At 47.7% G+C, this 23,292-nt stretch overlaps 2 protein-coding genes and 1 long non-coding RNA gene across 7 annotated transcripts in view; 1 reads left to right on the top strand and 2 right to left on the bottom strand.

Annotated features, from left to right (window-relative positions):
• The window catches only part of VPS13C (vacuolar protein sorting 13 homolog C), a 207,616-nt gene extending 202,726 nt beyond the window's left edge, over positions 1-4,890 (bottom strand). For 4 of the 5 annotated variants that reach the window (XR_007910408.3, XM_051822343.3, XM_051822345.3 and 1 more), the window contains exon 1: positions 4,662-4,889. Coding sequence is in view for 4 of the 5 variants with exons in the window: in XM_051822343.3 (XP_051678303.3) it covers positions 4,662-4,761 (100 nt within the window). In the remaining variant the exon portion in view is untranslated. Of the gene's footprint in view, positions 1-4,661 lie in introns of all 5 variants that reach the window. The other variant, XM_051822342.3, reaches the window with a different exon arrangement.
• Positions 4,891-6,701: 1,811 nt separating this feature from the next.
• LOC103351093 (uncharacterized) lies at positions 6,702-12,023 on the bottom strand. Its single transcript, XR_016218225.1, has 5 exons — positions 11,557-12,023; positions 11,102-11,264; positions 9,496-9,596; positions 8,921-9,234; positions 6,702-7,981 (listed from the first exon to the last, which is right to left on the bottom strand). It is a non-coding gene; the product is annotated as an uncharacterized LOC103351093 (long non-coding RNA).
• A 57-nt stretch (positions 12,024-12,080) lies between these two features.
• Positions 12,081-14,832, top strand: C2CD4A (C2 calcium dependent domain containing 4A). The gene has a single exon (XM_051822346.3). The coding sequence runs from the start codon at positions 12,081-12,083 to the stop codon at positions 13,206-13,208; it is 1,128 nt and encodes a 375-aa protein (XP_051678306.2). The 3' UTR covers positions 13,209-14,832.
• The last annotated feature ends 8,460 nt before the right edge of the window (positions 14,833-23,292 follow it).

A 23,292-nucleotide genomic window follows, 5' to 3' on the forward strand; every position in this document is an offset into this window, starting at 1 on the left:
TTAAAAATGGGCATACTAAAAATACTGCATTAAATTACCTTCAGCATTTGTATATGAGGTTTTTAAAAAACATAAATGAATTCTGTGTTAAAACTTGGGTCTCATTCCCAAAAACATCTCATTATGCATATGCAAATATTCTAAAAGTTTTAAAAATCTGAAACCCAAAATATTTCTGGCCCCAGGCATTTTGAAAAGGGAAATTCAGTCTGCATCTGGCAGCTGATGGAGAAGTGTCAGGAGGAGGACGGACAATACAGGAAACAGCACAGGCTCAGTCTGGTTTGCAGAGCTACACACTCTGAGGTTCCGATTCCTGGTCTCTACAGCCAAGCACTGCCCCCAGCACATCATGGCCTCTGTGTTTATTCCACCTGTACAATGCAAGTGAGAGCAACAGAGTTCTGAGTGGAGGCTTCTCCTGCCCTTCCACAGCAAATCACTGAAAAATCAAACTGACAAAGGTCTGTGATCCAACAATACTACTTAAACCAAATTACAAAAGATACAGCATTTCAACATACCTTCTCAAATGTGTGACTCTCAAAAACAATTACATATTGGACGCCTTGCAAATAGCTGAGGGCTATGCAATTTATCTCCTGCTACCAGTCTCTGGGAGATAAAAACCCAGATAATCCTGCCTGCCTGCGTAGGCAGCACATGTGTACCAGGCACTTTGAGCCTTTCAAAACCTGATGTACAAACTGGCTGGCAGGTAACAGAAGTAGTCTCAGCATAAACTCAAATTCAAAAAGCTTTTTTTGTCCTTTAAGAAATCTGTTTGTAAAATAAGAAATGTTTATATACTTAATGTTAACTCTACACAAAATTGTCACTCTATATACGATATAAAACTCCCAAAGGCTGAAGGTAGAAGAAGCATACTTATGAAAGCAAAATAAAACAAAATAGGCTTTTTTTCCATCATTTTTCAAGGTTTATCATCAGTACGGCATTATTAACAAATATAAAGAATTTTCATATCACTTAAATCATAAATACCATGTTACACATCCTTTCTGCATATTAGGAGATGGAGACTTAAAGAATTAAAATATTTTGGGGCTGGTGCTGTGGCATAGTGGGTAAAGCAGCCGCCTGTAACACCAGCATCCCAAATGGGCACCGGTTCAGGTCCCAGCTGCTCCACTTCCAATCCCGCTCTCTGCTATGGTCTGGGAAAGCAGAAGAAAACGGCCCAAGTTCTTGGGCTCCTGCACCGGTGTGGGAGACCCAGAAGAAGCTCCTGACTCCTGGCTTCGGATCAGTGCAGCTCCGGCCGTTGCAGCCATTTGGCGAGTAAACCTGCGGATGGAAGATCTCTCTCTCTCTGTGCCTCTGCCTCTCTGTAACTCTGCCTTTCAAATAAATAAATAAATCTTTAAAAGAAAAAAAAAAGTAGAAACAGGAAAAAAGATGGCAGATGTTTTGTTTGTTTTTCTCAGCTCCAACTTAAAGGCACTATCCGGGGGGTGGGTGTTGGGAACAGCAGTTAAGACACTGTGTGGCAGGCAAATGTCCCGTATCAGAGTGCCTAGGTTGGAGTCCCTGCTCTGCTTCCTGCAAATGCACGCCCTGAGAGGCAGCAGGTGATATCCAAGCACTTAGATCCCTGCCACCCAGACAGGAGACCAAGCTGGAGTTCAGGGTTCCTGGCTTCAGCCTGGCCCAGCCCAAGCCATTATGGGGATTTGGGGAGCAAACCAGCAATTGGGAAGATCTCTCCCTGTTGCTCTCTCTCCCTTCCTTTCTCCTTCTCCCTCCCTCCACACAGTCATCACTCTGCCTTTCAAATAAATAAATAAAACATTTAAATTTTTTTAGATTTATTTATTTATTTGAAAGACAGTTACACAGAGGCAGAGGCAGAAAGAAAGAGAAGTCTTCCATCCACTGGTTCACTCCCCAGATGGCTGCAATGGCCAGAGTTGGGCTGATCTGAAGCCAGGAGCTTCTTCTGCGTGGGTGAAGGGGCCCAAGGACTTGGGCCACCTTCTACTGCTTTCCCAGGCCACAGCAGAGAGCCGGATCAGAAGTGGAGCAGTCAGGACTCAAACCGGCACCCACATGAGATGCTGGCACTGCAGGCGGCAGCTTTACCTGCTATGCCATAGTGCCAACCTCTAAATAAAACATTTTAAAAATACAATTAAATAAAAGCAACATTTCTGATTCTTGCCATTTGAATAATTTTTGCCTATTGTAGATTTCATTGCCAGTGCCTAGACATGTATGAATGTGTGCATTTTTCAAATCATGTTACAGTATTCTGAATGGTAAGCAACTTCCTGAGATCACCCAAAGATCATGCATTCTTACCAACTTGAAAACTTTCAGTCACTTCCTAAGACTTCTCTCTCGGGCCCGGCGCCGTGGCTCACTTGGTTAATCCTCCGCCTGTGGTGCCGGCATCCCATATGGGCACCAGGTTCTAGTCCTGGTTGCTCCTCTTCCAGTCCAGCTCTCTGCTGTGGCCCAGGAGGGCAGTGGAGGATGGCCCAAGTGCTTGGGCCCTGCACCCTCATGGGAGACCAGGAGGAAGCACCTGGCTCCTGGCTTCAGACTGGCACAGCACCAGCCGTAGCAGCCACTTGTGGGGGTAAACCAATGGAAGGAAGACCTTTCTCTCTCTCTCTCTCTCTCTCTCACTGTCTGTAACTCTACCTGCCAAATAAATAAAAAAATCTTTAAAAAAAAAAAAAAGACTTCTCTCTCTCAAGTTATACATTTCATAAGAGCAACATACTCCCTAAGTCCTTTATTTACTCCTTATGATAGTTGGTTCAACACCCAGAAGGCCCCCTCTTAAAGCAGAAGAGTATTCTCCTTAGAGCAGGGTTTCTCAACTAACATTTAAGGCTGAACAATTCTTTGCTGCAAAGAGCTGCTGTCTGCATACGAGGACGTTTACAGTGTGGTGTCACTAGCTCTATCCAGTACGTACCAGCAGCACACATCTCTCAATGTGCCAAGCAAGAAATATCTGACTTTGCCAAGTATCTCCTGGGAAATAAACTAAGGAAGCATAAACTAAGAGGAAGAAACTAAGGTGAGTAAAGTAAATGATTTGTCCAACACAGCAACCTACCAGGTCCAAAACCCAATGCTTTCTCAGATTGCAGATTTGGTAACCCTTGGCTTTCACATATTTCAAATAACGTTTACTGACCACAAGGAATATATGGTAACATTGCCAATATTCCAAAGAAACCCTTGATCTCCCCAAAAGGTACTGGATATTTAATTTGTAAAGGTCTGTCTTCACTTCCCTTCCTTTTACATTGTATTTAGTGGTGGGAGGAAAGAGTAAACAAAGTTATGCATTGTTGGACAAACCACCGTGAACCAATCATATGATCAGGGACCTGGGTCCTCTCCACAGTTCCTGGCAGCATTCACGGTTCTGTTACAGCACGGCTCAACATAAACATGCTCCACGCGTATAATTACAAATTTTATAATTACAAAGTTTAAGAGTCACACCAAAAAAACAGTAGAAAGAGGGCAAATGGGTTTCAATAATACATTTAACTTAACCCAATACAAATATTCTCATCGCAACAAAAGTTATTAATATTACACTTCCCCCATTTCATTAAAAGAAATAAACGTATTCAAAAGCGTTGTGCTTTTTATGCTTGTAGAATATCGCAATTCAAAAGATCCACACACTGCAAGTGCTCACTAGCTACAGTGGTTAGTGGCCGCTAATGAACAGCACAGGTATGTAACTACTGCTTGATCAATTAAAGGCAGTTTCATTCATTTAAACAGTTGTTTTGGTTTCTCTCCAAAGGTGACAAAATCCGCCAAACTTTTTTAGAGTGAGAAAGTATCCAATATCCCCAAACCTTAACACGTTAATTCAAGCAACTAATTTAGCTCTTTGCAGGATAAGCAAACATACTACTGACTGTCTAGCTTTCCCCACTTAATCTCCAGGATAAAAAACGTTGGCACGAATTCCTGGGCAGGCAACCAAGCAGGCACCTAATTAACGATGATGCTGGTCACGGCTTGAATTTCTATCCTTCCAAAACAAAACTGAAAGCCCTCTTCACGTTAAGAGAAAAGTATTAAGAAATGACTTCTTCAAAAGCTAAAAGCATTAACAGTAGGAATCCCTACGGGCACGCCTTTCTGAAGGCTCTTCCCGTCTCTCCCCTCTCAAACCCTGCAGTGCCTGTTACCAAGAAGACAACAGGGAGGCAACCTTCCTCTTCTTGTTCCTGGGTGCCACTTTATTGGGCCATGGTCACGAAGCTGTGGTCACTCCACCGAGACGCACGCAGAAATGGTTTTTGGTTTTTTTGGTGTTGGTTTTTTTGGTAAGGCTGTGGCGCTAAAGGGGCCGGGCAGAACGCAACGGGAGGACCCCCGAGGTGGGCAGGGCAGAGCAAGGCAGAGGCACGGACCCCAGGACCGGAGGGACAGGGAAGGTGGGAATCTGGACAGCGCGGGCGTGACCCCGCAGCATCTCCCCGCGACCTGGGAGTCCCGGGAAGCTGCGGGAGACACAAGCGGACAAAGGCGCCCCGCGCCCCGCACCTGACACGCTCCGGAGCTAGAGTCCCCGGCGGGTGGAGAGCACCGGACCCCCGCTGCAGCCCTCGGCGTGGGCCCCTCCGCGGCCGCCGGCCGCGCCCCTCTCAACTCACCGCCCCAGATCCCCAGCTTCAGCTGCGACTTGTTCAGGTTCTCCACGTAGTCCCCCAGGAAGCGGTTCAGCAGGTCCGCGACCACCGACTCCAGCACCATGGTGGGGCTGAGGCGGAGGGAGGAGGAGGAGCCGGAACCCACTGGGCGCAGCGAAGGGCGGCGACCCGAGCCGCGAATGACAGCCCCTCCGGCGCCAGCCCGCCCCCGCGCCGCGCGCGTGACCCCGAGTGTGCGCAGGCGCGTTGCCGCCGCCGCCGCCGCCGCCGCCGCTGGCGCGCCAGAAGTGCGTGGGCCCCGGCCGGGCGTCGCGGCCTCAGGGGTGCAGCAGACCCCGCCAGCTGGAGCCCCGGGGAAGCTGGTTTAAGGGTCCGCTTTAGCAGCTGTTCCCGGGCGGCCTATAGGACACAGAGAACATTCGGGAAGGAAAAGGGCGCGCAGGCGTTCCTAGGCGCCTGGACATCTACGGGGCCGCTCTGCGAGCCCTCGGTCACCTACTGCTGACCTAGGGCCAGAGGAGGTCACTGCCCTGCCGGAGCGAAGGCCACCCCGGGAGCGTTGCCCGGAGCCGGCGTGCGCGGCTGCCCATGCTGGGCGTCTCCTAAGCAAACGAAAGGAGACCCCGGCTTCCTGTCCTGCGACTTTGCCCTCCGCCTGCGGCAAGGTCTCCGCGGCCTTCGGCTTCTGGAATACACACCTTACTAAGGGGTGAGGAGGCGGAGCGGAGCCGCATCCAGATGGAAGACCGTATGGGGACTGCTCAGCGGTAGTTGCGGATTCAGCCCTTTCCAGAGCTGCTACTTCACAGACCAGAGCACTTCCCTTTTTTTTTTTTTTTTCCTTCTCCCCTGTGAGTGTGGTTAGCCGTTATTTATGTCACTTTCTTCTATGCTGGCATGGAACTGTTCCTGGGCCGGCGAGCCATTCAAAGCGCGGCTCGTGTACTCGCAAAGTCCTGGAACTGTGGTGAAATGCAACCACCCCCTGGAAATTTTTTTCTAAAATTTGTTTCAAAAAAACTGTGGAGCAACAGTAAACAGAAACTAAGAAATGCTGAACATAGACACAGGATTTATTAAATGCTTTGCTAGGGTAGATCTGAAAGAGAAAGGCTGTATTGTTGTTTAAATCAGCTTCTACAGGATCAAATAGAACATTTCCTGAAAGTGTTGGAGATGGAAAAACAAAATAAAGAAGGAACCAGAGTATTAACAGGTTTATAAATATCCACCTCCTCTTTCACTCCTGCCACAGAGGGGGAAAAATCCTTAACTGTTTGTTTTTCCACTAACACAAATACCTAGGAGGCACTTTTTTTTTTTTTTTTTTTTATCCAAAAGAGTTGCACAGAAAGAGGAGAGGCAGAGAGAGAGAGAGAGATGTCTTCCATCTGCTGGTTCACTCCCCACTTGGCAGCAACAAGAGCTGCACCAATCAGGATCCAGGAGCTTATTCTGGGTCTCCCATATGGATGCAGGGGCCCAAGCACTAGGGCCGTCTTCTACTGCTTTCCCAGGCCACAGCAGATTGTAAGTGGAGCAGCTGGGTCTGCAACCGGTACCCATATGGGATGCCAGCACTGCAGGCAGTGGCTCCACCACTACACCACAGCACCGCCCAGTTAGGGGACACTTTGACACACAACGCATTGACTGCCATATCTATCTATTCTGTTTTTCCAATTCTCATATCTTCCCTATACCATGCAGTCACCCTGATGGTTCTCCCAGTCTCCAGATTTGCCTTGTTCATGCTGACATCAGAATTAGTTTCCCAAAGCACACCTGACCTCAACTTAGTCACCTGCTCAAGAACATACTGGGTCCCAGGTGTTCCTCTTCCAGTCCAGCTCTCCGCTGTGGCCTGGGAAAGCAGTGGAAGATGGTCCAAGTCCTTGGGCCCCTACACATGCGTGGAAGACCCTGAAGAAGCTCCTGGCTCCTGACTTCTAATCAGCACAGCTCTGGCCATTGCAGCAAACTGGGGAATGAACCAGTGGATGGAGGATTTCTCTCTCTCTCTCTCTCTTTCTCTCTCTCTCTCTCTCTCTCTCTACTTCTTCTCTCTGTGTAACTCTGACTTTCAAGTAAATAAATTTAAAAAATACTGGAACTTGCCAGTGTTCAGAATTCCCTCTTGAATGTGTCCCCAAGTTATTTCTACTGATACTCCCTAGCAACCTCCCAGCCTTTTACATTCACACTTTCTCTGCACAGAGGCAAGTGTAAAGAAACTCTTCTGGTCGCAATAAGGCATGTGTAAAAGCTTCAGGAAAAAAAAAAAAAAAGCTTAAGGAAAACCAGTGCAAGGATGTGTGAGTAACAATACCATAACCATGCAGGAGATGGTACAGGCCTCATAGCCTGGTCTGGGCAGTGGGATGGCATCATCTAGTGGGAGACATAAGCTCTATTAATGCCTGTGTGATAATTGAAAGCATAAATATATAAATGTGCTTTTTATATGCCTCATTTCGTTTTACAGGCTGAGTATCCTTTATCCAAAACTGGTTGGGACCAGAAGTGTTTCAGATTTTGGCATTTGGGGGGTAGTGAAATAATTACATAGACTTCACCAAAGTTCTCTAACAAAAAACTGAAATGCTGCAAGACCTAATCTAAAGGTCTTTTGACTGTCATGTTGGCACTCAAAAGGTTTCAGATTTCAGAGCATTTTGTATTAGGAATACTTAACCTGAATTTTATCTTTCAGTTCCACCTCATGAGCAATAATCTTACCAATATGCCAACGCAGGCATATTAAACAGATCACAAAAAGACCTGTGAGGTAAGTAATGCAGGTGGTATTGTCCACACTCTATAGAAAACTTAAGCTCAGGAGTGTTAAATGACTTACCCTAAAGCACACAGCAACTGTTCATTGCTTCCCCGAGCACTGTCATATTTTCTCTTTCAGTAATTACATTTAATCACAGCTGGGCTACTATTTCTCAGAAATATCACTCTGAATAATGGCAGAATAAAACATCCCTCAGAAAAGTAAGCTAAAAATTTTTAGTACAGGGGACAGCATTGTGGTACAGTGGATTAAGCTTAGGATGCTGGCTGGCATCTGTATCAGTGCTGCTTCCAGTCCTGACTGCCCCACTTCCAATCCAGCTCCCTGCTAATGAGTTTAGGAAGGCAGCAGATGATGGCCCAAGTGCTGGGGTCTCTTCCGCCCACAGAGCAGACCAGGATGGAGTTCTTGGCTTCCGCCTGGTCCAGACTTGTCTGTTTGCAGCCATTTGGGGAGTGAACCAGCAGATGGCAGATGTCTGCTTCTCCTTCTGTCACTCTGCCTTTCAAATAAATATAGAAATCTTTAAAGAAAAAAAAGTACAGTGCTGTTACTATAATATAGTTTTTGAATTTCAGTATTTTCCACTATTAGCATGTATTGAGAGATTGGTATTAGATGCATACAATAATGCCTCAAATCTTATTTCATTAAGAAGTCAGAAATTCCCAATCCCAATTTGAAACAAGCTATAGTGTCAAGAAACACCAGTAGCACCCCAGTACACTTTCTGGCACTATGCCAGAAACAATTTGCATGCACAGGTTATCTGAAGAAAATATGAACATTCTCATGCTTAAAGTTCTTCCCTTCATTCCAGTTTAAGAACAGGAAGGCTAACAAAGGCAGTTAAAAATTAAACTACAATGAGGGACTGAGTAATAAACACAGATGAGTGAAATACTTCTGCTACAACAAAAGTCAAAATTAGAGGACTTTACTAATGAACAACTCTTTAAAAGTAAGGAAATTCTAACTTCAAACTACCTTGCACTCCATTTCCCAACCCTGGAGTTTCTGGAGGAAAAAAAGAGTTTGGGCAGACAAAGACAGCAGGAAATGTAGGGGGAAGCTAACATAAGCCACAGCACCATGGCCTGTGTAAAAATGGAGCCAGGTCAACCTGGAGCAAGCACAAGAATAGACTGCACAATTCAGAGCCAGAAGGCCGCTTTAGATCATCTGGGTAATCCAAACCCCCCACTTGACAGACAAAACTGGGTGCCAGAGAGAATAAAGCCCCATCAGTTACTGACTGGTCTGAGTTAAAAGCCCTGCCCGGACTCCCTGGTTTATATTCTTTGTAGTCTTCCATACTTCAGTTGTTGAAATCTCTGTATAAGCCAGAATACTTGCATTTTATTGGTCATAACCTCTTCTTCCTTTCCTTGAAATGCAGCCTTCTATACACAGGTATGTGAGTCTGCTTTAAAGTGTTCATTTCTTTTCACTCTGTGCATACCTCTGGTCTCTCCCATATGGGCCCTGTTTATGTCTGCTTCACTGAATTGTTTTCCAGCTCCATGACTGGATGTTCTGTGGCTCACGCTGTGAGCTCGAATGGCCACAGTCTTCCTCTGCGGATATTTCCGTGTCCAGGTACTTGGCCTGACCCTGTTGAACTATCCTCCCAAGTACTGGACGGCTCACACTTCCGTGTTAAGTAAAACATAAGGCTTAACGTGGTCACAGGGAACCAGTCACGTAAGGACACATCTCTCCTGTTTGCAAGAAGTCTTCCACAGGAAATGCTTCTAAGGTGTTACTGAAGATGAACTGTTGGCAAAACAAAACAAATTTGCTTTGGTTGGCTGGACAGAGAAATGTTGTTGAATGAATCTGTGTGTGCATCAGCTAATCTTTGACCAAGCAAACATACATAACAATAATAACAGCTGTTAACTGGCACTTACACTTTGACAATCATTTTCACACATATCTTTTTGACTCTTAGAACAATTTTATGTGGTAGGTATTATTAACCCCACTTTACACCTTGGACTCAAACATGTTAAATAAATTTGCTTAACTTCTTACCCAAATTCTCTGATCGTGAGCTCTGATCTGTCCTCTTTGGAACTGCAGGCTCTCTGAGATGTCACTTGTAGAGCCAACAGCAGCTTGTCTCCTGAGAAAAACTGAGAGCACAGGCATATGACCCTTGAATATATAATTAGGTAATCATGCCCCCATAGATTTAGCCCTGGCTAGAGATACCAAGACTTAGAAGTAGCTACTACAGGGCAAGTAAAACCCAGGGACCCACTAATACTTCTCCCAGAGAATATATATAAATAGCATTCAATAGTGTCTTTGCTATCTCATCTCACCATTTCATCCCTTTTCTGATGGATGTACATAGCTGACCCAGTCTTGTACATCCTGGATTCACTTGCCTAGCATGGTGGCAGGAACCCAAGAAGCATTCATAAAATACTGGCTCAAATGAATTAATGAGCATTTGCTCTCTTCTGTAATAAAAAATAAGTTTCATATCTGACATTGTGCTTGTCAGGCTCTATGCTAAACTCTGATGTGCTCTTGACAACACTATGGTACCTGCAAGTGGATACTATTATCACTTTTACATTTGATATTGAGGTTTATAGAAAGACTAAGTAACTTGCTCAAGGTCAGAGTGGCCACCATTGTGGAATCAAAGTGAGATACGACTTAAGATCTATTTTTCCTTAACCACTATATTCTACAATGCCCCTTCCATTTTATTATTAATACTGCTTCTGTGTATTTAGCACTTATCATGCTCCAGACACAGCGGAAAATAGTTTATGTTATTTACCCCCTAAGCCAATTTATACCCATTAGTAGGTATTATTTCCCATCATTTTGTGATTTTGGACAAGTTAATGAACCTCTCAAAGTGTCTCTCATTTATAAAACAAGGATGATCAGAATGTACAGGGTTTTGTGACAGTTCTATAGACCATCACTAAATCAACTGTCTCAGTGCCTTTATGTCCTGGAAACTAGATAAAAATATGTGTGTGTGTGTGTCCGTGTCCTGAACACGTATTTGCATGAATGCAGCTGAATTCATTGAATATTATTTGGAAAAGTAATTAATTTGCAAGACAGTCTCCAAAGTGGAAAAAACACACTGCCAAACTCCGCTCAAAATGCCACAGATCTCCTTCAGCCTGAACTAATGGGAAGCAACTCTTACAGAATGAACACAGGTTAGTTCCGAAAAGGAAGAAAAAGGGTCTGTTGGGTAGGCACAGCCTAGAAAGGCCACATGTGGTCAGGGGGCCTCCCAAGGATGAGTCGAACAGCACAGATGTCATTGAAACTATATTCATCCAGGCAAAAATCAGCACTTGGTTTCAGAAGCAGGTTGAGATTTTTCTAATCTGAGGCACAACACACCTACAATAAAGTGCCCTATCTTAAGTGTACACTAGATGACTTTTTTTTAAAAATACCATACATCACACCACTGTAACCCCACCCAGTGCAAGATACAAAGTTTCCAGCACCCCTTAAGGTCTGCCCAAACCCATAGTGACCAGTGCCCAACAAAAAACATTTAACACCAGGACTGCAAAGCGCAAAACCAAGAACTTCCAAAAATGGGCCATGGGGAGGGCTGGATTTGAGGAAAAGTATCAGCTAAGAGACAAACCCAACTTCCGTCTTCATTTTTCTTGGAGGGAGTAGAGTGCTTCCACGCATTCACGATCACTGTGTGCGGTGGTCTTCACAGTGATGCCGCGATACCATCGAAACTTAACCCGCTTTTGCCCGTAAGGAAAGAGAAACCTGATCGGAGCTTCCCACACCTCCACCTGTTGCAAGATAAAGAACCAGGGCTCCAGACCCTTGCCGCTGATCCAGCCACGTGGCAGCGGGAAAGAGGCGGGCCTGGAATCAGGTTACCAGGCGGCAGCGCTCCGTGGCTGGCCCATTGGCCCGCGCTGCCCACAGCGGGTATAAAAACTCGGACCCGCTGTCCTTGGGTCCGGGTGCTGAACCCCGCCGCGCGCGCTTTGAATTTCAGAGACTGCACGTCTCGCCCACTCGGTGCCCCGGGCAGAACGCTGTGGACACCCGCCTGGCTCCAAACCCCAGGTACCTTACCAGGGACCCATCCGCTTGCTTAATCCTTCCAGGGGTGGGGGCTGGGAGGAAGGGGCTCTTTACGTCTTAAAGGAGAGAATAAGCCTCAAGGGATGATCCTTATTTCCTGCAAGGGATGATCATTATTTTAATTTTCGCTGTGGACTCGAGTACAAAACTCCCTTAAGAACTCAGAAAACGGCCGCACAAAGCAAAGCGCCTCTCCGCACCGAGGACACAGTGATCAAAGAAGCCAGCACTTCGGGGCCAGCGGGGCGAATGAACATTTAAAATAAGCAGCCCCAAAGTGCACATGCAGCCGAGACTGCATGGGGGGAAAGACGGTTGGTTTTTAATCACCGAAAAACTAGAGAAGTGAGGTGCAGTTTGCCACAGAAGTGAGAAGGGAGGCAGGGGGAAACACCCCGAGGAGCCCCAGTGGGGCTCGCTCTGACAGCAGCTGTGCGCTTGTGTTTTGCAGGCTAACCAGCTGCAGCGGAGAGCCGCCCCCACTCCCCCCACCCCGATCCTGCACCTGACGCCCAATGTGGTGCCTGGAGCGACTCCGCTGGAGTCCCGAGCGTCTCCTGAGGAGCGGAGATGGATTTTTCCCTGGCCGGGCTCGCCTGGGCAGGCCCCGCGCGCCCGCTGCGTTCACGAACGTGCTCACCCCTGATCGCATCCCTGAGTTCTGCATCCCGCCGAGACTCGAACCCAGCCTGGCCTTGGCCGCGCTCCGAAATTCTTGGAGCGAGGAGGCAGGGACTGATGAGAGCGCCGGCCGCACAGACTGGGACCCGCGCTCGCAGGCCGCACTCTCACTGCCGCACCTGCGCCGCGCCCGCACCGCCTACGGCTTCTGCGCCCTGCTCGAGAGCCCGCACATCCGCCGCAAGGAGTCGCTCTTCCTCGGCAGCCGTGGTGCGGCGGCGCTCCGCCGCCGGGCTCACACCTACGGCGGCGGCGGTCGAGGAGGGGGAGGAGGAGACGGCGCGCTCCAGCCCCAGCGCTGCCCGCGAGCGCTGAGCGCGGCGCTCGCCACCAGCCCCGCAGCCCCCGGCGGCCACCACCCGCCCCAGGAGGCGCTCGCCCCGCGGCTCCGCGGCCGCTGCCTCCTGCGTGCCCCCCACGGGCTGCTGAGCCGCGCGCTGCGGGTCCGAGGGAGCCCCGGCCTGGACCGCGCCCGCTCCGTTTCCAGCGGGGACGAGGACGAGGAGCGCGGCGCCGACCCCGGGGCCCCGGCCCCCGCGTCCCCGTCGCCGCCCCCGGGCCCGCGGCCCGAGCGCCTGGAGGCCGAGGGCACCGTGGCTCTGGGACGCGCCGGCTGCGCGCTGCGCCTGGCCGCCGAGTACTGTCCGGGCAGCGGGCGCCTCCGCGTCCGGTTGCTCCGCGCCGAGGGCCCGGCCGGGGGCGGCCCCGAGCCCCGCGCCGTCTGCTGCCGCGTCAGCCTGGTCCTGCAGGCGCCGGGCTCCGCGCGCAAGCCGCGCCGCGCCGTGCTGGGCCGCAGCCGCAAGGGCGCCCTGGACCAGGACTTCTGCTTCGACGGCCTCACGGAGGAGCAGGTGCGCCGCCTGGCCGTGCGGGTCAAGGCCGAGAACAAGGGCCGCGGTCTGGAGCGGGGCCGCCGGCTGGGCCAGGGCGAGCTGCCGCTGGGCTCGCTGCTGCTCCTCTGAGGACGCGCTCTGCCCGCCGGAGGACTGGCGGACACGCGGACGCTGACAGCCAATGTGTACAAAAGAAACGCGCGATTTTTCTAATCGGGCCTTTGTTTCGGCCGAGTGCTGGCAGAGGTCGTAACCATCACAGGAAAGGATGTGCTATGCGCAGAGATATCTTCAAAACTATCTGCAACCAATGGAATGGGGCTCTGCAGTGTAGCCCTGGGTGCAGGGCCAGTTGCGTTTCACGTGCACCACACGCCGCTGCTGAGAAATCATGAGCCCCAGGAGATGTGAGGACCGAGAGTGTCTGGGCGATCGACTTGCTGATGTCCTCGGTTTGTTCTTTTCCCAACATCCATCGAGACCCTCTGAGGGCGTTTATCATATCTGGAGCATGAAGACCTCAGATAAGAAAAGGAGGTCAAATGATCTGTCAGTGTGCACAGCGAGTTATCAGTAAGCACTTCGAGTTATCAGTAAGCATCTCGGTGTGAAAATCTTAGGAACACCTCGCTGGAAAATCACTGGAGAAAACCAAACATTAGAAATTAAATCCTAGTGTTCTAAGTTTCAGTAATAGTTATAATAGCTTTCCAAGTATTACTTCTTCAAACAGCCAGCAAATGTGGGCTATGCTATGCCCACTTTACAGATGAGGCTACTGAGGCATAGACTCCCGAGTAGTCATGATCTGAATCTAGGCAGTCTTTCACTCATGTCTAAAGGGCTCATCTCATTAAAACAGACTGGGCAATTTCTGAAGTTGTTGCTCTGAGACATCACATTGCTCTTACTCTAGCAAACTGGTTGGAATGAAGATGGTATCACCTCCTGCTGGTAACTTGGGCACTGACTTGAGTTTGTGGATCTAGGACTGTCTGGGGAGGAAGCTGACTGGCCCCAGGGGCGGGAGGCAGCTCATGAGCTGCCAGGTCCGGCAGTCTAGAGCAGGCCTACAGCATCCTTCCACCTCTGGCTTGCGGCCATCCTGGTGTGCTGTGCCAGAGAAGGACTTGCCTTCAGCCCTCGCACCCACGGCCAGCCAGGCCTAGTTCTTCCTTCCTTAGGCATGCTGGAAGGCAGGTGTCCTAAATGAGGGTTAAGGGAGTGGAAGACGGTACACTGTGTGGGTGGTGGTATAAATGCCATCCCAAGGCCTGTCTGGGCTCAGAAGCAGTTTCTGTTTTCCCTTTATATGTGGACAGTGTTATCATGGGTGCTTGTAAAAAATTCTATCCAGAAGAGAGTTTCACTGACAATGAAGGCATGGATGGAATCTGGGTTATTGTGATGGGTATTCCTAAGGAAGACCCTTGAATGATCTCAAAGAATAATTCTAAACTCAATGAGCCTATCAAAATCAGCCATATTCAGAAGCTGGCAGCACTTGCACAATGGAGTCATGGCGGTAGTTTGGTCTAACGTGTCCTTTCATCTAATCAAACCCACTATTTCCTTGGGCCTTCAAACCAACCATTTTTAAAAAATTGTATAACCTTCATGATTTTAGAATGTTGATGGAGTAACTACTATTGAGTTCACATATGTAGTGGTTTAAAAGGAAAACTGTGAAAACAACTTGACTGTCTGATATTGTTTTTTTTTAAATAAAAACAATTTGCATTAATGGCTTAAAGTACAAGATATTATTCCAGAAAATGTTGCCACCACTATTATCACAAGGTTATATGCATGTTATTTTATTAATGAGACTTTTTAAAAATAATTAATTAATTAATTTGAAAGGCAGAGCAACAGAGAAAAGGAGACACAGAGAGATCTTCCATCCACTGGTTCACTCTCCAAACGGCAACCAGACCAAAGGCAGGCAATTGGAACCCCATCTAGGTCTCCCATGTGGTAGGCAGAGGCCTAGATACCTGGGCCATCTTCCATGCCTTCTCAGGTATATTACCAGGAAACTGGACCAGAAGTAGAGCAGCTATGGCTCAAAACAGCATTCTGTTATGGGATGCTGTCATAACAATGCCCATCCCAGTTTTTTTGTTTTTTTTTTTTAAGAAGTTAAATAGGGGCCAGCACTGTGGTGTAGCAGGTAAAGACATCACCTGCAATGCTGGCATCCTACATGGGTACCCACTTGAGGCCTGGCTGCTCCACTTCCAATCCAGCTCTCTGCTATGGCCTGGGAAAACAGTAGAAGATGGCCCAAGTCCTTGGGCCCCTGCACTCGCATGGGAGACCTGGAAGAAGATCCAGTCTCCTGGCTTTGGATCCTCCCAGCTCCGGCCGTTAAGGCCATCTGGGGAGTGAATCAACAGATGGAAGGCTTCTCTCTTTCTTTCTCTGCCTCTCTATAATTCTGCCTTCAAATAAATAAATACTTGAAAACCATATAATTTCAGAATTGGAAAGAACATTAAGAATAATTTTATGTAAATCTATACATCATAGAGTGGACCAGAGGCAAGTTTTAGATTGCTCCAAATTACATGTTAGTAAAAGAGCTAGAGCTAGAACCAAGTCTATTTTGCTCTTCAGCCTGATGAGCCTTTTCATCATTACATTAAAGGAGAAAGATCTGTGCATAAGTTATTTTACATCCCTGAGCTATTTAAATTGTTTACATTTGAGAAATCTTGTTTGGAATAGGAATGTGATGACATCAACCTTTATGGAGGCAAATTTAAATGTGGCTTATACTTGCTGCCCCCTGGTGGCCCTCATGTGCATGTCAGTAGCACTATGTAGTACTAGTAGACCTTTGCAACTAAAAACCAATCTATGTTAGAACTCAGCATTCTCTTTTTGGTTTGTGTAGATTTACTTTTATTTATTTGAAAGGCAGAGTTACAGAGAGATAAGAAGGGAGGGATAGAGGGAGGGAGGGAAGGAAAGAGAGAGAAGGAGAATCTTTCATCTGCTGGTTCAAGCTCCAAATGACCACAATAGTCAGAGCTGGGCCAGCTCAAAGCCAGGAGCCAGAAACTTCATCTGGATCTCCCACATGGGTGGCAGGGGCCCTAACACTGGGGCCATCCTCCACTGATTTCCCAGGTGCACTTTCAGGAAGCTGGATCAGAAAGGGAGCAGCCTGGAGGAACCAGCACTAACATGGGATGCCAGTGTTACAGGTAGTGTGTTCAACCTACTGTGCCGCAACACCAGCCCCGAATTCAGTGTTCTTAAAGACAGTTGCTAGTGTTACCTTATAGTGAAGATTCACACAGAAAAATAATTGAATAAGGAGAGCAGAAGGTGCCAAAAATATTTTAGATTATAAGAAAGGAAGAGAAAATGTTTTCAACTCCTTTGAATTAGTTTCTCACTGGGCAACACCCACATCTCCACAAATTATATTACACCATCTTGCCTATTTGCGTGTTTTTTTTTAAGATTTATTTATTTATTTATTTATTTGAGAGGCAGAGTTACAGACAGAAAGGAGGAGAGAGAGAGAGAGAGAGAGAGATATCTTCCATCTGCTGGTTCACTCCCCAAATGGCACAATGGCCAGAGCTGTGCTGATCCGAAGTCAGGAGCTTCCTCCAGGTCTTTTACATGGGTACAGGGGCCCAAACAAGTGGAACATCTTCCACTGCTTTTCCAGTCCATTAGCAGGGATTTGGATCAGAAATGGAGAAGCCAGGACTTGAACCGGCACCCATATGGGATGCCAGCACCACAGGCGGACACTTAACTTACTATACCACTGCACCACTCTCTTGGTGGCTTAAATATCTGAACATACTCATTGAAAAAAAAAATCTATGTAGTAGGGAATATGAGAGTTTAAATGGCATTAATTCAGTAAAAAAATCACTGTTCTGTGAGTTTTTTTTTTTTTTAGATTTTTTTATTTATGTATTTGAGAGGTAGAGTTACAGACAGTGAGAGGGAGAGACAGAGAAAGGTTTTCCTTCCACTGGTTCACTCCCCAGTTGGCTGCAACAGCCGGAGTTGTGCCGATCCGAAGCCAGGAGCCAGGAGCTTCTTCTGGGTCTCCCACATGGGTGCAGGGGCCCAAGCACTTTGGCCATCTTCTACTGCTTTCCCAGGCCATAGCAGAGAGCTGGATTGGAAGAGGAGCAGCCAGGACTTGAACTGGCACCCGTATGGGATGCTGGCGCTTCAGGCCAGGGTTTTAACCTGCTGTGCCACAGCGCTGGCCTCCTGACAAACTCTTTCTTTTTTTAAGATTTATTTATTTATTTATTTGAAAGTCAAAGTTACACAGAGAGAGGAAAGGCAGAGAGAGAGAGAGAATCTTCCATCTGCTGGTTCACTCCCCAATTGGCCGCGACAGCCGGAGCTGTGCCTATCCGAAGCCAGGAGCCAGGAGCTTCTTCTGGGTCTCCCACATGGGTGCGGGGGCCCAGGCCATAGCAGAGAGCTGGATTGGAAGTGGAGCAGCTCGAAGTGGCGCCCATATGGGATGCTGGTGCTTCAGGCCAGGGCATTAACCCACTGCGCTACAGCACCAGTCACCTGACAAACTCTCAACCAAAGTGTGTGTTTCATTTTACTTTCCCAACAACAACATATGAGAGTTTCTCTACCTACTCACTAGTTGAACTTCCTGTTTGAAGAAAACTTCATTTAAAGGTTCCAGTTTTTTTGCCTATGCATCCTGACAACCATGTATTTCAGCTCCCTTCAGAACTGTGAGCACAGCGTGAGTTGGAAAGTTCTTGGCGATTGCTAAGGCCAGAGTGGAAGAGCATGAGGCTCAGGGGTCACGCTTCGTCCCCAGCGTGCTATCAGTCGCTTCTGTACATTAGAGAAATCTGTCCAGCACGGCTGCCGACAGAACCCACTGCACGGGAATGCTACGAGGATTATGGGAGTGTACTCCCTGACAAGTCTGTACTCGGAAGGGAGTCTGGGCTGTAATTTACACACTGCGTACACATGTCCAAAGGCTCGTAAATGAAACAGGCATGCGTTTTGGTGGCATATTCATTAAAATTAAGGACGAAGGAGTTTTTAGAAAAGAATTTTGACCTAAAGTTAACTGAAAAGTGATCTCTGTTAAATATAAGAGTGGGAATAAGACAGGGAGGGGATGTACAATTTGGGACATGCTCAATCGGACTTGCCCCAAGTGGTGGAGTTAGAAATGTGCCAGGGGACTCCAATACAATCCCATCAAGGTTGCATGTACCAATGCCTTCTCACTAGTCCAAGTGATCAATTTCAGGTCACAATTGATCACACTGATAGGACTAAGAGTCAAAGGGATCACACAAACAAGATTAGTGTCTGCTAATACTAACTGATAGAATTAAAAAGGGAGAGACCGATTCAACATGGGAAGCGGGATACACAGCAGACTCACAGAATGGCAGATGTCCTAAACAGCACTCTGGCCTCGGAATCGGCCCTTGAGGCATTCGGATCTGGCTGAAGAGCCCACGAGGGTATCTTAGGCCTTGAAAGCCAAGACACTCTGGCAAAACAAAACAAAAAACAAAACAAAACAAACAAACAAAAAACCTAAATGAAAGATCTCTGCGAGTGAGATCCCAGTGGAAAGAATGGGCCGTCAAAGAACATGAAAGAAGGAGGTACCTTTCTCAGAAGGAAGGAGAGAACTTCCACTTTGACTATGGCCTTGTCAAAATAAGATCAAAGTCGGCAAGCTCAGGGGGCTTCCATGGCCTTGGCAACTCATGACTGGAGCCTGGGGAGATTGCTGACGCCTTAAACAAGAGTGTCAATTTGTTGAGTCAATAACAGGAGTCACTGTGCACTTACTCCCCATGTAGGATCTCTGTCCCTAATGTGTAGTTCAATGTGAATTAATGATATGATTAGTGCTCAAACAGTATTTGGCAATTTGTGTTCTGTGTGGGGGCAAGCTGATGAAATCTTTACTTAATATAAACTAAATTGATCTTCTGTATATAAAGATAATCGAAAATGAATCTTGATGTGAATGGAATGGGAGAGGGAGCGGGAGATGGGAGGGTTATGGGTGGGTGGGAAGTGATGGGGGCGGGGAAGCCATTGTAATCCATAAACTGTACTTTGGAAATTTATATCTACTAAATAAAAGTTAAAAAAAGAATTTTGACCACAGTTTTACTTTAATAATTAAAAAAGCAGCAACAGCAATTAGCCAAAGGCCACATTTGGGACAGAATTTCAAATTAATACAAGCATTATCTGGATATGAGCTATACGTAATACCTGGCTCATTAAAAGTCCTGGAACTTCCAGATTTTTAAATACTCAGTGCTGATTCAATAGCACTAGAGCTCAGTAATGGTTACCATTCCTTCTAAAAGGCCACTAATTTAGTTGGTAAAAACCAATGCAAATAAAAGAGCTCTTCCACAGGGCCGGACCAAATTATGTAAAAGTCAAGACAAGGAGATAATAATTGCATCCCTAGAGAAAAGCCTGACTAGAGACGGGGCCTGGCGCCTCCTCTTGCTCTGCTTCCGGGTGGGTTAACAGAGAGCACTGCTGGCAAGCAGGCGACAATCCGCTCCCTTCCTTTCTGATCCCCCTGCAGCTGCTGGGCAGAAATCCGAGCTAACTGCTGACCTCAGAGCCAGCCCCCTGCTGCGGAGCCAGTGTCTCCCAGGCAGTAGTGAAAGGGGCACCTCCAGCTCCAAATCTGGCAGCATGTGGTAGCAATTCTGTAAGTGCTGCCTGTTAAAGAAGAATTGTAATTCAAAATCAGAGGACTGGGGGTTCCAGATAACAGTTGTCATTGATTATCTGTGTCTGGTCACATCAGTTTGCCTGTGTCTATGGTCACATCAGTTAGCCTCTCTAAATGCCTTTGCTATTTTATTTTATTTTATTTTATTTTATTTTATTTTATTGATAGGCAGAGTTAGACAGTGAGAGAGACAGAGAGAAAGGTCTTCCTTCCATTGGTTCACCCCCCAGATGGCTGTTACGGCTGGTGCGCTGCTCAGATCTGAAGCCAGGAGCCAGGTGCTTCCTTCTGGTCTCCCATGGGGTGCAGAGCCCAAGCACTTGGGCCATCCTCCACTGCACTCCCAGGCCACAGCAGGGAGCTGGACTGGAAGAGGAGCAACTGGGACAGAATCCAGTGCCCCAACCGGGACTAGAACCCAGAGTACTGGCGCCACAGGCGGAGGATTAGCCTAGTGAGCCGCGGCTCCGGCACCATTGCTTTTTCAATAGAGGGGGGTAATATTAAACACTGTAATGGATGTTCTTACTTTTTTTAGTTTTTGTTTTTTAAAGATTTATGTTATTTATTTGGAAGACAGCGTTGGGGCTGACACTGTGGCATAGTGGGTAAAACCACCGCCTGCAGTGCCAGCATCCCATTTGGGCACCGGTTCGAGTCCTGGCTGCTCCACTTCCCATCCAGCTCTCTGCTATGGCCGGGAGAGAAGTAGAAGATGGCCCAAGTCTTTGGGCCCCTGCACCTGCATTGGAGACCCAGAAAAAGCTCCTGGCTCCTGGCTTTGGATCAGCAGAGCTCCGGCTATTGCGGTCATCTGGGAAGGGAGCCAGCAGATGAAAGACCTCTCTCTCTCCCCGCCTCTGCCTCTGCCTCTCTGTAACTCTGCCTTTCAAATAAATCAATCTTTTTTTTAATTTTTTTTTAATTTTTTTTTTTGACAGGCAGAGTGGACAGTGAGAGAGAGAGACAGAGAGAAAGGTCTTCCTTTTTGCCGTTGGTTCACCCTCCAATGGCCGCCGCGGCCAGCGCAAAGTGCTGATCCGATGGCAGGAGCCAGGTACTTATCCTGGTCTCCCATGGGGTGCAGGGCCCAAGGACTTGGGCCATCCTCCACTGCACTCCCTGGCCACAGCAGAGGGCTGGCCTGGAAGAGGGGCAACCGGGACAGAATCCGGCGCCCCGACTGGGACTAGAACCCGGTGTGCTGGCGCCGCAAGGCGGAGGATTAGCCTAGTGAGCCGCGGCACCGGCCTAAATCAATCAATCTTAAAAAAAAAAAAAAAAAAAAAGAGTTACAGAGAGAAGTAGAGACAGAGGGAGAAAGGTCTTCCATCTCCTGGTTCATTCCCCAAATAGCCATAACAGCCGGTGCTGGGTCAGGCTGAAACCAGGAGCCTAACTCCATCTGGGTCTCTCATTTGAATGGCAGGGGCCCAGGCACTTGGTCCATCTTCTGTTGATTTCCCACGTACATTATTAAGGAACTGGATCTGAAACAGAGCAGCCAGGACTCAAACCAGCACTCTGATAGAGGATGCCGGCATTGCAAGCAGTGGCTTAACCCACTGCACCATAACGCTGGCCCCAGCACATGGGATTTTTGTAAGGATAAGAGGAGACAACATTTTCAAAGTCCTCATCATAGTGACTGGTACATACGGCCACTAAATAAATAGTGGTTCTAAATTTTCATGTGATTACTGGATTCTCCACCCAAATTGTTAGCATGTTCAGTAGACGCTTAACTTATAGCTGTGACCCTATATATAAGAGTTACACAAGTTACACTCAATAAAAAGTTGCCCAAGTCACAACACAATTGTACTATAGACAAGGATTCTGAAGGCAAAGAGACACAGACAGAGCTTTTGTGCATAGGTTTACTACCCTAATCCCTGCTGAGCTAGGAGCTCAGAACTGAACCCAGGTCTCACATGTGGGTGACAGGGAACCAATTACTTGAGTTATTATCTGCTGCCTCTGTGCACTAGCAAGAAACTAGATGAAAAGCAGAGTCGCCAGGATGTGAACCAGGATTTTCAGTATGGAATGTGGTCGGCTCAAGCAGTGACTACAGGCCAGCCCGTGGACAGGGATCTTTAAAAGAAGGAATCAGGAATTGAGAAAAGTTCTGACATTTGTTTAATACTCACCATGTTCCAGGCACCGTAGTAGGCACGTGACACACTAGCTCCCTTTGTGCCAGTCACGGGAAGAAGTGCTTGTTGAGTAGAGCCTGCTGCTCAGAGAAGAGCTTGATGGTGCAGCTGGGGAAGGGAAGGCACTGACTCAGAGCAGGTTATGTGATCCCAGAGCTCCTGCTAGGCCTCAGGTACCCAAAGGGTGGGGGCCTAGAGGTGTGCGGAGAAAAGGCATCAGGCAGCCTTGGAAGTGGAACTTGATTTTGGAGCTAAGTAAAATGGTTTCGAGAACCATTGCTTCTTGGGTCCCAGTATCCCTGGGAGAAATCTTCAGGGGAGGTCCTCTGGGTGTTCATGCTACCTTCTACTGAGGACTAGCCTTGCTGACCTTTTTTATTTTTTTTAAGATTTATTTATTTATTTTAAAGGCAGAATTAGAGAGAGAGACACACACCCAGAAAGAGATAGAATCTTCCATCCACTGGCTCACTCCCCAAGTAGCCAAAATGACAGAGCTGGGCCCATCTGAAGCCTGGAGCTTCCTCCGGGTCTCCCATGTTGGTGCAGAGGCCCAAGCACTTGAGCTATCCTCTGCGGCTTTCCCAGACCATTAGCAAGGAGCTAGATCGGAAGTGGAACAGCCCAGACTCTAACCAGTGCCCATACGGGATGCCAGCACTGCAAGCAGTGGCTTTATCCACTACACCACAGCACTGGTCCATAAAACACTTTCTTACTCTATTTAAATAAACAAGAAAGGAAGTCCGTAAAAGATGACAGAATTTAAAACTACGAGTCAAATGAGAAAACTTGCTCATAGTCCTCATTTCACAGAGGAAATGATCAGATCAGAGTGAAAGGATTTTCCAGATGTATGGTGTTGGCGAGTGGCACTTCCTGACTCCCAGACGGGCACCCTTTCTGCTTCGATATGCATGATAGTAATCACTCCAGTGAACTAACAAGTTATTCCGATTTATTTATTTATTTATTTATTTATTTTATTTATTTATTTTGACAGGCAGAATTAGACAGTGAGAGAGAGACAGAGAGAAAGGTCTTCCTTTGCCGTTGGTTCACCCTCCAATGGCCGCTGTGTCCGGCATGCTGCGGCCGTCGTACTGCGCTGATCCAAAAGCAGGAGCCAGGTGCTTCTCCTGGTCTCCCATGCATGTACAGGGCCCAAGAACCTGGGCCATCCTCCACTGCACTCCTGGGTCACAGCAGAGAGCTGGCCTGGAAGAGGGGCAACTGGGACAGAATCTGGCACCCTGACCGGGACTAGAACCCAGTGTGCCGGTGCCACAGGTGGAGGATTCGC

The sequence above is a fragment of the Oryctolagus cuniculus genome, chromosome 12 (assembly GCF_051225735.1).
Source record: "Oryctolagus cuniculus isolate XC-2025 breed Fujian yellow rabbit chromosome 12, ASM5122573v1, whole genome shotgun sequence".
NCBI classification, from domain to species: Eukaryota; Metazoa; Chordata; class Mammalia; order Lagomorpha; family Leporidae; genus Oryctolagus; species Oryctolagus cuniculus.